Raw genomic sequence first — 14,101 nt, 5'->3', positions numbered from 1 at the left:
CCACTTCAAATCATCAAAATTAAATGAAATAAACATTTGAATGCATCAGTCTGTGTGCAATGAATAAATATAATGTACAAGTTACACCTTTTGAATGCAATTACTGAAATAAATCAAGTTTTTCAAAATATTCTAATTTACTGGCTTTTACCTGTATACTATCACACAACTCTTGTGCTTAAGGGCCGTTGCTATAGTTATTATCAATTGTGCTGAAGTTGTATTTTTCTATCTGTGCAAAGCTGGCAATCCAAAAGATTGCAAGCCAGTCTTTTATATCAGTGTTTGTTTCCAGAATCGGCCTGCTGACTGCCAAGGCTGAACATCGAGTACCGTGACGCAGACAGAGCAGAGACAAGGCAATATCACGAGTATCAACACATTTGCATTTAATTGTCATATATTGTGTCTAACTGGTGTGCCAAGCTTGTGGCGTTGTATTCCATACTTGCCAACCTTGAGACCTCCAATTTCGGGAGGTGGGGGCGTGGTTAGGGGTGGGACAGGGCGTGGTTGAGGGCGTGGTTAAGAGGGAAGGAGTATATTGACAGCTAGAATTCACCAAGTCAAGTATTTCATACATATATATATATATATATATATATATATCTCTACATCCTGAAAATATGCAAACAAAACTGTGTTTAGATAATTGATACTTCAAACTTGCATAAATAAATATTAAGGAATATAACAACTTGGCTTCTGAGAGCTTCAAAATGTAATGAATAAAATGCTAAAGTTGTTGATAAACAAGCAATTATTTTAATAATTAAATATGGTCATTTTACGACGGCGTGGCGCAGTGGAGAGTGGCCGTGCGCGACCCGAGGGTCCCTGGTTCAATCCCCACCTAGTACCAACCTCGTCATGTCCGTTGTGTCCTGAGCAAGACACTTCACCCTTGCTCCTGATGGGTGCTGGTTAGCAGTGTTGGGTTAGTTACTGAAAACCAGTAACTAGTTACAGTTACTAGTTACTTTATTTCAAAAGTAACTCAGTTACTAACTCAGTTACTTACACCAAAAAGTAATGCGTTACTGTGAAAAGTAACTATTTAGTTACTTCTTTTTTTCTTCTTTTTTTTTTAAAGCTCCCATTAATGCCCTTTTTGCCTTCATTTCAGTACTGTTATTGCACTGGAGAATAATACAATCTGTTGATCAACTTGACATGCATTTTTATTTTCCTTTTAACATAATTAATGAAAAACAGTGCAACATAAAAAGGCATTCCTCCTTTCTTTAAACTTGGACCAATGACCATGAATAAAAAACAAGTTTAAGTGCAACATAAGAAGAAACATCATCTTCCTTGAAACATAGGTAGTGAAATAAAGCCTGACATCTGGAGTGATGCTGCTGTCTTCCACACTTGGAGCCATGGATTGTAGAATACTTGTTTTCAGTGGCAGGATCATTGACACAGATGGTGAAGTTTCAGTGCTCAGTAGAGATGTAACACTTTTGAGGGGTTTAAGCACCTAGAGGACCTCATCTGCCACTCTCACATCATCATCAGACAGGGTGACATTTGTCTTCAGGGTGTTGTGGGTCAATGCAGAGTATATAGCTGCCTGCTGCTCCAACATATAAGTGGAGTTCCACCTCGTTGGGACATCATGTATGAGCAGGCAGCTTTAGCATTTCTTGCTTTGTCTTAAGCACATGAGCAGCTGTTGTGCTTGGGTGGAAGTAAGAAACCTTCCTGATCCTCCCAAAGAGGCGCTCCATCCTATTGACTGAGATTCCCTTCTGTGATGCCAAATTCACTACATGTGCAAAGCACCTATCTGTGGTCCCAGTCCTGCCTCATTCTCTGTAACTATTTGATTTTTGGCATTATCACGTGTGACTGGGATATCTTTATCTTCCATTCCTCCACTGCTTGTGTCAGTACCTGCGCAAGGTGACTCTCGTAGAGGGGGCGTGTCTTCTCATCTCCCAGTCTGCTGTGATGAAGTGAGCGCTTATAGTTCTGCTGGACGTCCAGCCGTCTGTCATGAGCGCAACAGATCATCCACAACTTTTTTCTTCTCCTGCTCATAAAGATCTGGCACAATCTTATTGCTGAAGTGGGTGCGCGACGGGATGTCGTAACGTGGTTCAAGCACGTTCAGCATGTGTTTAAAACCCTCGTTTTGCACAACCGAATCTGCACTTATAAACACACCGATTCAATGGCGGGGGCGTTCAAGCTCCTCCGTTATTGCGCTCGCCATGACCACGCTGTGTGTGGACTGAACGTGCCAACAACTTTTTTTTTTTGTTTCATATATCAAACCGCGGATCAAACCTCCCCTTACCCCCCCCCCCCCCCCCCCCCCCCCCCCCCCCCCCCCCCCCCACACACACACACACACACACACACACACACACGTAGACCGCGCCTCTTTTCTTCTCTCCGGCTTGTGACAGAGGAAGATTCAGAAGAACGACACCGCAGCGCTTCTGTTTCTAGCCGATACTACATCAAAAGTAACGTAAAATAACGCAGTAACGCATCATGTAGTAACGGTAACTAAATTACTGAATAAAAAAAAATAACGCGTTAGATTACTAGTTACCGCCAAAACTAACGGCGTTACAGTAACGCGTTACTTTGTAATGCGTTAGTCCCAACACTGCTGGTTAGCGCCTTGCATGGCAGCTCCCTCCATCAGTGTGTGAATGTGTGTGTGAATGGGTAAATGTGGAAGTAGTGTCAAAGCGCTTTGAGTACCTTGAAGGTAGAAAAGCGCTATACAAGTACAACCCATTTATCATTTATTTATCATTTTAAATTAATTATGATAATTTAAAATGTATTATTTCAAATATGTTTAATTTAATGTATAATTCTAATGCCTGGATGTAATAAGGAGTCAGAAAAAATACAAATAAAAATACAATTAATTTTGATGTTTTTAGCAAAATATAGTAAAAATTTATTTTATTTTATTTATTTAAAAAAAATTAATAAATATATTTATTTTTAGGTAAGATAAACATAAAAATACAATTTATCTCTTGTCTGGATGATTTAGTTCTTGTCACCCTGTTGTCCTCCTGTCTGAAAAAAAGCTGTCCTCACTCAGGTCCGCATGGAGCTGGAGGGGGCGTGGCCTCCAACTCCGGCTGAAAATCGGGAGATTTTCGGGAGAATATTTGTCCCGGGAGGTTTTCGGGAGAGGCGCTGAATTTCGGGAGTCTCCCGGAAAATTCGGGAGGGTTGGCAAGTATGTTGTATTCAAAAAGTCTTGAGGCTGTAATTGCTGCCTAAGATGCATCAACAAAATATTGAGAAAAGCTTGTGAATACTTACGCTCATGTGATTTTTATTTTTATTATTTTTAATAAATTTGCACAATTTTTTTTTTTTTTATTCACATTGTTGTTAAGGGGTATCTTTAGAATTTTGAGGATAAAAATGAATTTATTCCATTTTAGATTAACGCGGTAACACAACAAAATGTGGAAAAAGTGAAGTACTGTGAATATTTTACCAATGCACTGTGCAGTATTTTCTCTCCCACCTGAAGGCTACTAAAGTAAGAAACACGTTTTCTTCAATTGCTGACACAAATATGCAATAATTGAAAAAATATCTAAAAAAAAAAGAGTAAAATATTTTTACTAAATGAAGACATTTTATTACAAATCATGTTATAGATTTTTCAGTAGTTTTTTTTCAACCTGGAGACTAAATATATATGGATATATATTTTTTTAATTATTAATTTTTTTGTGGCCGTTTCAGGCGATGCAAGTGTAAGCCACTGTAACACTATTGTTTTTGTTTTTTTAATGTTTTTATTTTAGTTTTTATAAATGGCTGTGATGATAATGTCAATGAGGAATTTCTAATCACTTCTATGTTGGAATTCTTATTAATATTGATACTGTTGTGGATATTCATTTCGGTTTGACTACTTTTGGATTGTTTTGAGTCATGTTTGTGTGTCCTCAATTGTTCTGTTGATTGCTATTCTGAATGTTGCTGGGCTGGTTTTGATTTTGGAATTAGGATTGTATTATTATAGCATTATTGTCTATTATTGTGTTGGACTGATTACTAATAAAACAAAACCAAAAAAAAAAAAAAAATAATACATTAAAAAATAATATATATATATATATATATATATATATACATATATATATATATATATATATATATATATATATATATATATATATATATATATTATTTTTTAATGATAAAGTAATAGAAATAGATAATTTACAATAAATCAGATGTTATCAACTATTTGCTTATAATTCCTAATTTTTTTAACTCATTCATACTGGGTTATAATTATTATTTATAAGTGTATAAAAACATTTTATTTAATAATTTAAGGCCATATATATATATATATATATCAAATGACGAATGAAAAACATGGGTATTTATCCACAATTATGTAATAAATCATAAAAAATGTAATTCATTTTGTTAACAATTTTTCTAAACTTCTAAAGCCACCTTTACCTTTATTTACCTTTATTCAGGGCCGTCCTCTGTGTGTTCTGCCTGTCAGTGCAGGCCGAAGGTCTTAGGTTTGAGGTGTTTGAACCCTGGGGGAAAGTTCATGAATACACGCTGTTGAATTTGTGTTTTATTGAATTAGTGATTCTGCAAGATTGCACAAAGTATCTTTGTTCTTGTCCTTTTCAAAATAAATACAGCTCTCATTCTGCTGATAGAACAGTATGGTGTGAATCAGAACAGTAGAGGGCGCTACTTATTTTAAGTTCAGATGTAGCTGACCTTTTTATGTGACATTTTCAAAGTATTTGATGTATATAAAACATGCACAGAAATATTTCATCATATGCAAGCTTAAGTTTCTTAGGCAAGGTGGCAAAGGATGCAACCTCTCCCTCTCCTCCCTCCCTCCCTTTCCTCCTCCATGAAGGTTGACCTCGCATCTTCCTCCAGCATCTTCTCACAACAACTACACGCCTCATGGTGACCTCAGACTGAGGAAGGAGCAGCGAGGATGGAAAACTTTCACTCCCTGCAACTTTAAGGAGGTTTGTTGATTTGCTACTTGCTTTAATTGACTTTATTATGTATTAATCCTGATGGTGTATAAGTGCAAATTCCCCTAATGTATGCAACGGAGGGATGCATGAGGTCATAGTAAAGCACACCAAAAGTGTATTTGTAGTCATTGTGTAAATGATCAGAGACACTCAATGTAAGCAATTTAAACTTGTGATTTTTACTTTCTAATAAAAGTAAAAATGTTGTCTTTGCAAATATACTAATGCTCAATTTTCATTTTAGTTTGAACTTAACTATATATATATTTATGATTGTGGTTGTAGTTTACAGATGTTTACACATATTTTTCCCAATATTCTAAATATCAAATGAAGTTATTAACACTCGGATTAAATGTGCTGCAGAACAGAATGTTGGAACCAGTATTTTATTTCTTTTTGGGTGGGCACAACAAGCCAAAACTATTCATTATTTACAAAATAAGAAAAATAGTATCTCCAATACTATATTGTCATTTGCATAAAAATAAATAAATAAATAGTTAATACATGCAAATGCATCAACATGTGTAGTAATTTGCTTAAGCCATATTTTTTAAATCTATGTATTTATTTTAATTTATTTATGATGATGTTATTGTTGGGAATTATCATTTGTGAATGAATGATTACTGAACTCAATATTGCGAAAGTGTACCATGTTTAGCCATTGAATATTTACACTATTTGTATTTATTTATTTGCATGTTTTATTTAGTTTATGCATTATTATTTTCTTAAAGACTTAAATGTGTTACAGTTCCTTTATTGTGCAAGATTTTATTTATTTAAAAAAAAAAAAAATAATTTCATGTTTTTATGTCAGCTTATTCAATATAAAATACAATTGTTTTCATAAAAATACTGAATAAACTCAACTCTTTTAAATAGGAGGACTATGTCATTTTTAAATACTTATTCTATATGTGTATTTTGTATATACAGTAGTGTATGCTGCATTTAATTTAACTCAACAATGTATATTTATAATTGTGGTTGTGGTTTACGGATGTTTGCATAAATTTTTTTTCTAATATTCTAAATATAAAATGAAGTTATTAACACTAGGATTAAATATTGTTCGAATGTGCTGCAGAACATAATGTTGGAACCAGTATTTTATCTATTTTTGGGGGGCACAACAAGCCAAAACTATTCATTATCTACACAATTCGAAGAAGAAAAATAGTATCTCCGATACTATATTGTCATTTCCAAGAAAACAAATAGTAACACAAAAACTAAATCAATAAATAAATTGTAAATATATGCAAATGTACCAAAATGTGTAGTCATTTGCTTGAACCAGATTGTTTTTAAATATTTCTATTTATTTTAATGTATTTATCATGATGTTATTGTTGGGAATTATCATTTTTGAATGAATAATTACTGACCTCAATATTGCGAAAATGTACCATTGAATATTTATATTATTTTTATGTATTTATTTTCACGTGTTATTTTGTTCATGCATTATTATTTTCTTAAATACCTAAATATACAGTTCCTTTATTGTGCGTGATTTTATTTATTTAAAGAAAATCCTATTTTTATTTTGTGGCATCGACAAAAATAAATAATATTTCATGTTTTTATGTCAGCCCATTTAGTATAAAATACAATTGTTTTCATAAAAATACTAAATAAACTCAACTCTTTTTTTAATACTTACAGATTCAAAAACTGGGGAGCATTATGTAATTTCTAAAAACGTATTCTAGATGTATATTTTCTATGTACAGTAGCGTATGCTGTATTTAATTGAAGTGTTAAGTGTGTCATCCACACTTGTTGGCTCTACACTGAGGGCCACATCGCAGTTATGTTTGGCCCCAGAGGACTGCTTCTAACAGTGAATGCTATCATTAAACAATTTTTTTTATGCGTTTTATTAGTAGATATTTTATAAATTAAATGTAAAAAATATATGGTAAATTGCAATCATTTCACCTCAAAATAAATGGAAAAACAGTAGTGCTGTTGTATGGTTAAATAAAAAAAGGCAGCTTAGTTAAAGTTAGTCACACACACTAGGTGTGGTGAAATTACCCTCTGCATTGCTTGTTTCACTCCCTGGGAGGTGAGGGGAGCAGTGAGCAGCAGCAGTGGCCGTGCTCGGGAATCATTTTGGTGATTTAACCCCCAATTCCCAAGCCTTGATGCTAAGTGCCAAGCAGGGAGGTAATGGGTCCCATTTTTATAGTCTTTGGTATGACTCGGCCGGGATTTGATCTCACGACCTACCGATCTCAGGGCGGACACTCTAACCACAAGGCCACTAAGCAGGTCCAAAAAAAAATAAAAAAATAAAAATAAATAAATAAAACTGGCAGCTCAGTTGCCAGAATTTTACTGTAAAATTTACATTTGTTTTTTTTTTTACTGTAAATAAAAAAAAACTGCAATTTTACAGTAAAATGTTGGCACCTGAGCTGCCTTTTTTTTAATGTTTTATTTTTTTTACCACATATCTGCAACTGTAGATTTTTTGGTGTATTACTGTAAATGCCAAAACGGCACCATAGTTTATTACAATGAAAAAAAGTACAGTTTTTTTTTCATTTAGAGAAAAATGCTGTATAAACCACAGTAAAATTCACAATTTTACCATGAAATCTTTTGCTACTTTTACATTGCACAATTTGATGGATAACTCGATTTGAAATCATTATCATTAGTATTTATTTCTCTTTAAAAAATGGTTTGAATGTTTGATGAAAAAAATTGCATAATTAGACAATATTTAAATTGACATAATTTGCAATTACATGGAGTCCATATATTTTTTTCTCCCAAAATAGAAAGAAAGAACACATTTACTAAGAAAAGTTACAGTACTTTATCGATACATATTTCCAGGCTTTCAAGGGCCAAATAAAATGAAGTGGCAGGCCACATCTGGCCCCCCGGGCCTTGAGTTTGACACCTGTGCTCTACAGTGTTGTCGCTCTGAGGTGTTAATTGCATAATTGTTCCCTGGCTGACGAGCACGATGCAGAGCGGTGAGGCGATGCACGAGTGATGACTAAAAGACAGAGAGTCTGCAGAAAAGTCAGTGAATGACAAGACAAAAGTGTGTGACGGCGGGAGCGAAGAGACAGGAGCTGAAAGCCGATCGGTTCGTCCTCTCCCTCCCTCAGCGGTATTGATTAAAGGCTCGTCTGTGGAACAGTTAGTGCCTCCTGTGATGCTGAGATGCGTGGCGAGGTCAAGTGTAGTGGAGCCAGCACATCGCTCCGTCCTCGGTGTTTGCGACTGTCCTCACGTGAACTTGCGACGTGTCGTGTCACTGACGCTACTTCTCCTTGCAGACAGGCCCATGGACCATAGCAGAAGGAAGGTGGCAGCAGAGCGGAGATGTTTACAAAGAAGTCTCCTGCAGGTCAGTATGCTGATATAAAATGAGCATTCCCGTATCATGCAGCCCAATGTGGCAGAATTCATGTTTCCCCATCACTGGCAGCACTCATGCAGGGGTCTGCTGTGTAGTCCTGGGGATTCCTTCCCAGCCTGCACGCGTTCACCCGGTCCTCCTTGTCCAGCCCTTGACCCTCTTTGTCGCTCCTTTTCAAATGTGTGCAGCCACAGGTGCGTCTGACTTCAGGTGCCGTTCGATTGGGCACTTGGGTTGTCAGGGGCAACAAGCGAAAAAGGGGCAACGTCTTAAAATGCCAGCAAAGTCCACAAGGAGTAAAAACATAAAATTAAAAATACAGTCAAAGTCCGCAAAGTGTAAAAACATGCCATTAAAAATGCAATCAAATTCCACAGCAATAAAACATGCAATTAAAATCCACAACAATAAAAACACTCAAAGACATGCATGGCAATGAAACGTAAAAAAAATAAAATCCCCTACTTGTGTCCCGTCACATCAACACGTGTACAAGGATATTTCACATGCCTTTACTGTGTATATAATTGAACAGTGTTTATGTTGTGTACAATGTGTATTTATAATATGTTGTGAAAAGGACATTTCATAATTTTTGGAAGCTCATTTTGTATTTGACATTGTTCATAGAGTTAGGCGCAATAAGTGTTCAACTTCAGCCTAAACCCTTTCGGTCTGCAACATTTTCAATTTATGAATGTACAACTGTTTGTTTATGTAAAACTGTTTGTTTATTTTGCTGTCACTGAAGGCATCACAACTATGAATGAACACATGTGGAGTTATGTACTTAACAAAAAATTGTGAAATAACTGAAAACATGTTTTATATGCGAGTTTCTTCAAAATAGCCACCCTTTGCTCTGATTAATTTTTTTGCACACTCTTGGCATTCTCTCCACGAGCTTCAGGCACACCTGTGAAGTGGAAACCATTTCAGGTGACTACCCCTTGAAGCTCATACGTTGTGTAAATGGTAAATAAAAACAAAATACAATGATTTGCAAATTCTTTTCAACTTATATTCAATTGAATAGACTGCAAAGACAAGATATTTAATGTTCAAACTGAGAAACTTCATTTTTTTTTTGCAAATAATCATTAACTTAGAATTTAATGACAGCAACACATTGCAAAAAAGTTGTCACAGGGGCATTGTTACCACTGTGTTACATGGCCTTTCCTTTTAACAACACTCAGTAAACGTTTGGGAAATGAGGAGACACATTTTGGAAGCTTTTCAGGTGGAATTATTTCCCATTCTTGCTTGATGTACAGCTTAAGTTGTTCAACAGTCCGGGGTCTGCGTTGTGGTATTTTACGCTTTATAATGCGCCACACATTTTCAATGGGAGACAGGTCTGGACTACAGGCAGGCCAGTCTAGTACCCGCACTCTTTTACTGCGAAGCCACGCTGTTGTAACACGTGCAGAATGTGGCTTGGCATTGTCTTGCTGAAATAAGCAGGGGCGTCCATGAAAAAGACGTTGCTTGGATGGCAACATATGTTGCTCCAAAACTGTATATACCTTTCAGCATGAATGGTGCCTTCACAGATGTGTAAGTTACCCATGCCTTGGGCACTAATACACCCCCATACCATCACAGATTTTGGCTTTTGAACTCTGCGCCTATAACAGTCCGGATGGTTCGTTTCCTCTTTGGTCCGGAAGACACGACGTCCACAGTTTTTCCAAAAACAAATTGAAATGTGGACTCGTCAGTCAACAGAACACTTTTCCACTTTGCATCAGTCCATCTTAGATGAGCTCGGGCCCAACGAAGCTGGCAGCGTTTCTGGGTGTTGTTGATAAATGGCTTTGGCTTTGCATAGTAGAGTTTTAACTTGCACTTAGTACAGATGTAGCGACAAACTGTAGTTACTGACAGTGGTTTTCTGACGTGTTCCTGAGCCCATGTGTTGATATCCTTTACACACTGATGTCGGTTTTTGATGCAGTACTGCCTGAGGGATCAAAGCTCACGGGCATTCAATGTTGGTTTTCTACCTGCCGTGATTTCTCCAGATTTTCTGAACCTTTTGATGATATTACGGACCATAGATGGTGAAATCCCTAAATTCCTTGCAATAGCTGGTTGAGAAATATTCTTCTTAAACAATTTGCTCAAACATTTGTTCACAAAATGGTGACCCTCACCCCATCCTTGTCTGTGAATGACTGAGCATTTTATGGAAGCTGCTTTTATACGCAATCATGGCACCCACCTGTTCCCAATTAGCCTGTTCACCTGTGGGATGTTCCAAATAAGTGTTTGTTGAGCATTCCTCAACTTTCTCAGTCTTTTTTGCCACTTGTGGCAGCTTTTTTGAAACATGTTGCACGCATCAAATTCCAAATGAGCTAATATTTGCAAAAAATAACAAAGTTTACCAGTTTGACCGTTAGGTGTCTTTGCAGTCTATTCAATTGAATATTGTCATGTCTGTTGATCATGTTTTTGTTTGGCTATGTTCTGTTTGGTTTTAAGATTCTTTTTAGTTCCTGTTTACGCTCCATTGTTTGGTTACCATGTCAACCCATTAGTTTCACCTGTTTCACGTTTTGGACTCACGCACCTGTCACTAATCATGTCACTATTATTTAAAGGCCTACTGAAATGCGATTTTCTTATTCAAACGGGGACAGCAGGTCCTTTCTATGTGTCATACTTGATCATTTCGCGATTTTGCCATATTTTTGCTGAAAAAATTTAGTAGAGAACATCGACGATAAAGTTCGCAACTTTTGGTCGCTGATAAAAAAGCCTTGCCTGTACCGGAAGTAGCAGACGATATGCGCGTGACGTCACAGGTTGTGGAGCTCCTCACATCTGCACATTGTTTACAATCATGGCCACCAGCAGCGAGAGCGATTCGGACCGAGAAAGCGACGATTTCCCCATTAATTTGAGCGAGGATGAAAGATTTGTGGATGAGGAAAGTGAGAGTGAAGGACTAGAGGGCAGTGGGAGCGATTCAGATAGGGAAGATGCTGTGAGAGGCGGGTGGGACCTGATATTCAGCTGGAAATGACTAAAACAGTAAATAAACATATTAGCCACAACACAACCAGGCTTATATTTAATATGCCACAAATGAATCCCGCATAACAAACACCTCCCCCCTCCCGTCCATATAACCCGCCAATACAACTCAAACACCTGCACAACACACTCAATCCCACAGCCCAAAGTATCGTTCACCTCCCCAGAGTTCATACAGCACATATATTTCCCCAAAGTCCCCAAAGTTACGTACATGACATGCACATAGCGGCACGCACGTCCGATCAAGCGATCCAATGTTTGGAAGTCGCAGCTGCATGCGTACTCACGGTACCGTGTCTGCATATCCAACTCAAAGTCCTCCTGGTAAGAGTCTCTGTTGTCCCAGTTCTCCACAGGCCAATGGTAAAGCTTGACTGTCATCTTTCGGGAATGTAAACAATGAAACACCGGCTGAGTTTGTGTTGCTGCAGTCGGCCTCAATACACCGCTTCCCACCTACAGCTTTCTTCTTTGCTGTCTCCAACACAGATGTCCAGAATACTGTGGAATTTTGCGATGAAAACAGACGACTTAATAGCTGGCCACCATGCTGTTCCAAAATGTCCTCTACAATCCGTGACATCACGCGCAGACGTCATCATACCGAGACGTTTACAGCAGGATATTTCACGCGAAATTTAAAATTGCACTTTAGTAAGCTAACCCGGCCGTATTGGCATGTGTTGCAATGTTAAGATTTCATCATTGATATATAAACTATCAGACTGCGTGGTCGGTAGTAGTGGGTTTCAGTAGGCCTTTAAGCTTGTAGCTGCCAGGCAGTCAGCCTGGCGACATTAACTCTGATACCTCGACTACCCATGCTACTCATGCCTGTTCATAGTTTCATGCTGATGCTAATTTCATGCTCCGCTCTTGCCACAGTAAGTGTTGTTTGTTTTATGTTCATAGTTATGCCTTTGTGCTAGTTTATTGTTTTCATAGCCAAGTTTGTTTTCCGCCTTTTGTTTACACTTTTTGTTATAGTCAGAATTAAATCATGTCTTTACCTTCACGCCAATTCTGCGGTCCAATTCCTTCGCATTCCGGGAAAACAAACCACCCCATAGTCCACGTCCTGACAAATATAGGTTGAGAAGGATTTGCAAATCATTGTATTCTGTTTTTATTTACGATTTGCACAACGTGCCAACTTCTCTGGTTTGTAGAATGGTATCATGTATCGATAGCATCAAACAAGGACGGTAGCTTGTTTGATGCAAAGTGGCTTAGAACGCACATTTAGATGGCGCCGGGTGGCCCTGTCCTGCAATTCAATCCGCATCAAGAGCCCTGTGGTTGCCATGGTAATGTCATAGCACATGTGGCGACATCTATGTGTTTTGGTGGAAGACATATCCGATATGACATAGCATGGCCATTGCTGGCAGTGTGTGTTTACATACTGTATAAACATATGCTATATTACCATGTTATTTGACATATGGAGACAGTGGCGAGGTCATATCAACATAACAGTTATGTTTGTTATGTCCTTGCGACGGAGACGCTGATCAATGTGCAGGCGCCAGGCTGACTTGGCTGCGACTGTGCTGCCTCATCATCATCATCAGATCACTCTAATGTACACCTTCCTCTAACCTCTGACCTGTCAGTCGGCATCGCATTTCAGCACTTCAGTGTTTTATGTGTGTCTGAGTGTGTGTTATTACTGCTTTGTGGGTACATGAATATGATAGCACACTAGTGTTGTCCCGATATTTTGGTACTGGTACCGGCACCAAAATGTATTTCGATAGTTTTCGGTACTTTTTGATACTTTTGTAAATGAAGGGGACCACAAAAAATGGCATTATTGGCTTTATTTTAACAAAACGTCTTAGGGTACATTAAACATATGTTCATACTTGCCAACCTTGAGACCTCCGATTTCGGGAGGTGGGGGGCGAGGCGTGGTTGGGGGCGTGGTTAAGAGGGGAGGAGTACATTGACAGCTAGAATTCACCAAGTCAAGTATTTCATATATACCGTATTTTTCAGAGTATAAGTCGCACCGGAGTATAAGTTGCACCTGCCGAAAATGCATAACAAAGAAGGAAAAAAACATATATAAGTCGCACTTATGAAACTATGAAAAAAAACTGCGACTTATAGTCCAAAAAATACGGTATATATATATATGTGTATATATATATATATATATATATATATATATATATGTATATGTATATATATATATGTATATATATATATATATATATATATATATATATATATATGTGTATATATATATGTGTGTGTATATATATATATATATATATCTCCTGAAAACATGCAAACAAAACTGTGTTTAGATAATTGATACTTCAAACTTGCATAAATATAACATGAATTTAACATAACTTGGCTTCTGAGAGCTTCAAAATGTAATGAATAAAATGCTAAAGATTGTTGATAAACAAGCATTTATTTTAATAATTTAATATGGTCATTTTAAATGAATTATTATGATAATTTAAAATTAATTATTTCAAATATGTTTATTTTAATGTACCGGTATAATTCTATGGCTGGATGTAATAAGGAGTCAGAAAAAATACAAATAAAAATACAATTAATTTTGATGTTTTTAGCAAAATATAGTAAAAATTGATTTATTATTATT

At 36.8% G+C, this 14,101-nt stretch overlaps 1 protein-coding gene across 1 annotated transcript in view; it reads left to right on the top strand.

The window, feature by feature from the left end:
• The first annotated feature begins 4,961 nt into the window (after positions 1-4,961).
• atp8b2 (ATPase phospholipid transporting 8B2) overlaps positions 4,962-14,101 on the top strand; it is a 122,065-nt gene continuing 112,925 nt past the window's right edge. The window contains exons 1-2 of the mRNA XM_061982599.2: positions 4,962-5,018; positions 8,345-8,415. Of these exons, the coding sequence (XP_061838583.2) occupies positions 8,391-8,415 (25 nt within the window). The 5' untranslated portion in view covers positions 4,962-5,018; positions 8,345-8,390. The remainder of the gene's footprint in view (positions 5,019-8,344; positions 8,416-14,101) is intronic.

Source organism: Nerophis lumbriciformis, linkage group LG21, assembly GCF_033978685.3.
Source record: "Nerophis lumbriciformis linkage group LG21, RoL_Nlum_v2.1, whole genome shotgun sequence".
Taxonomy (NCBI): domain Eukaryota; kingdom Metazoa; phylum Chordata; class Actinopteri; order Syngnathiformes; family Syngnathidae; genus Nerophis; species Nerophis lumbriciformis.
The sequence above is the reverse complement of the archived record's forward strand: the minus strand, read 5'-3'. Positions and strand labels throughout refer to the sequence as shown.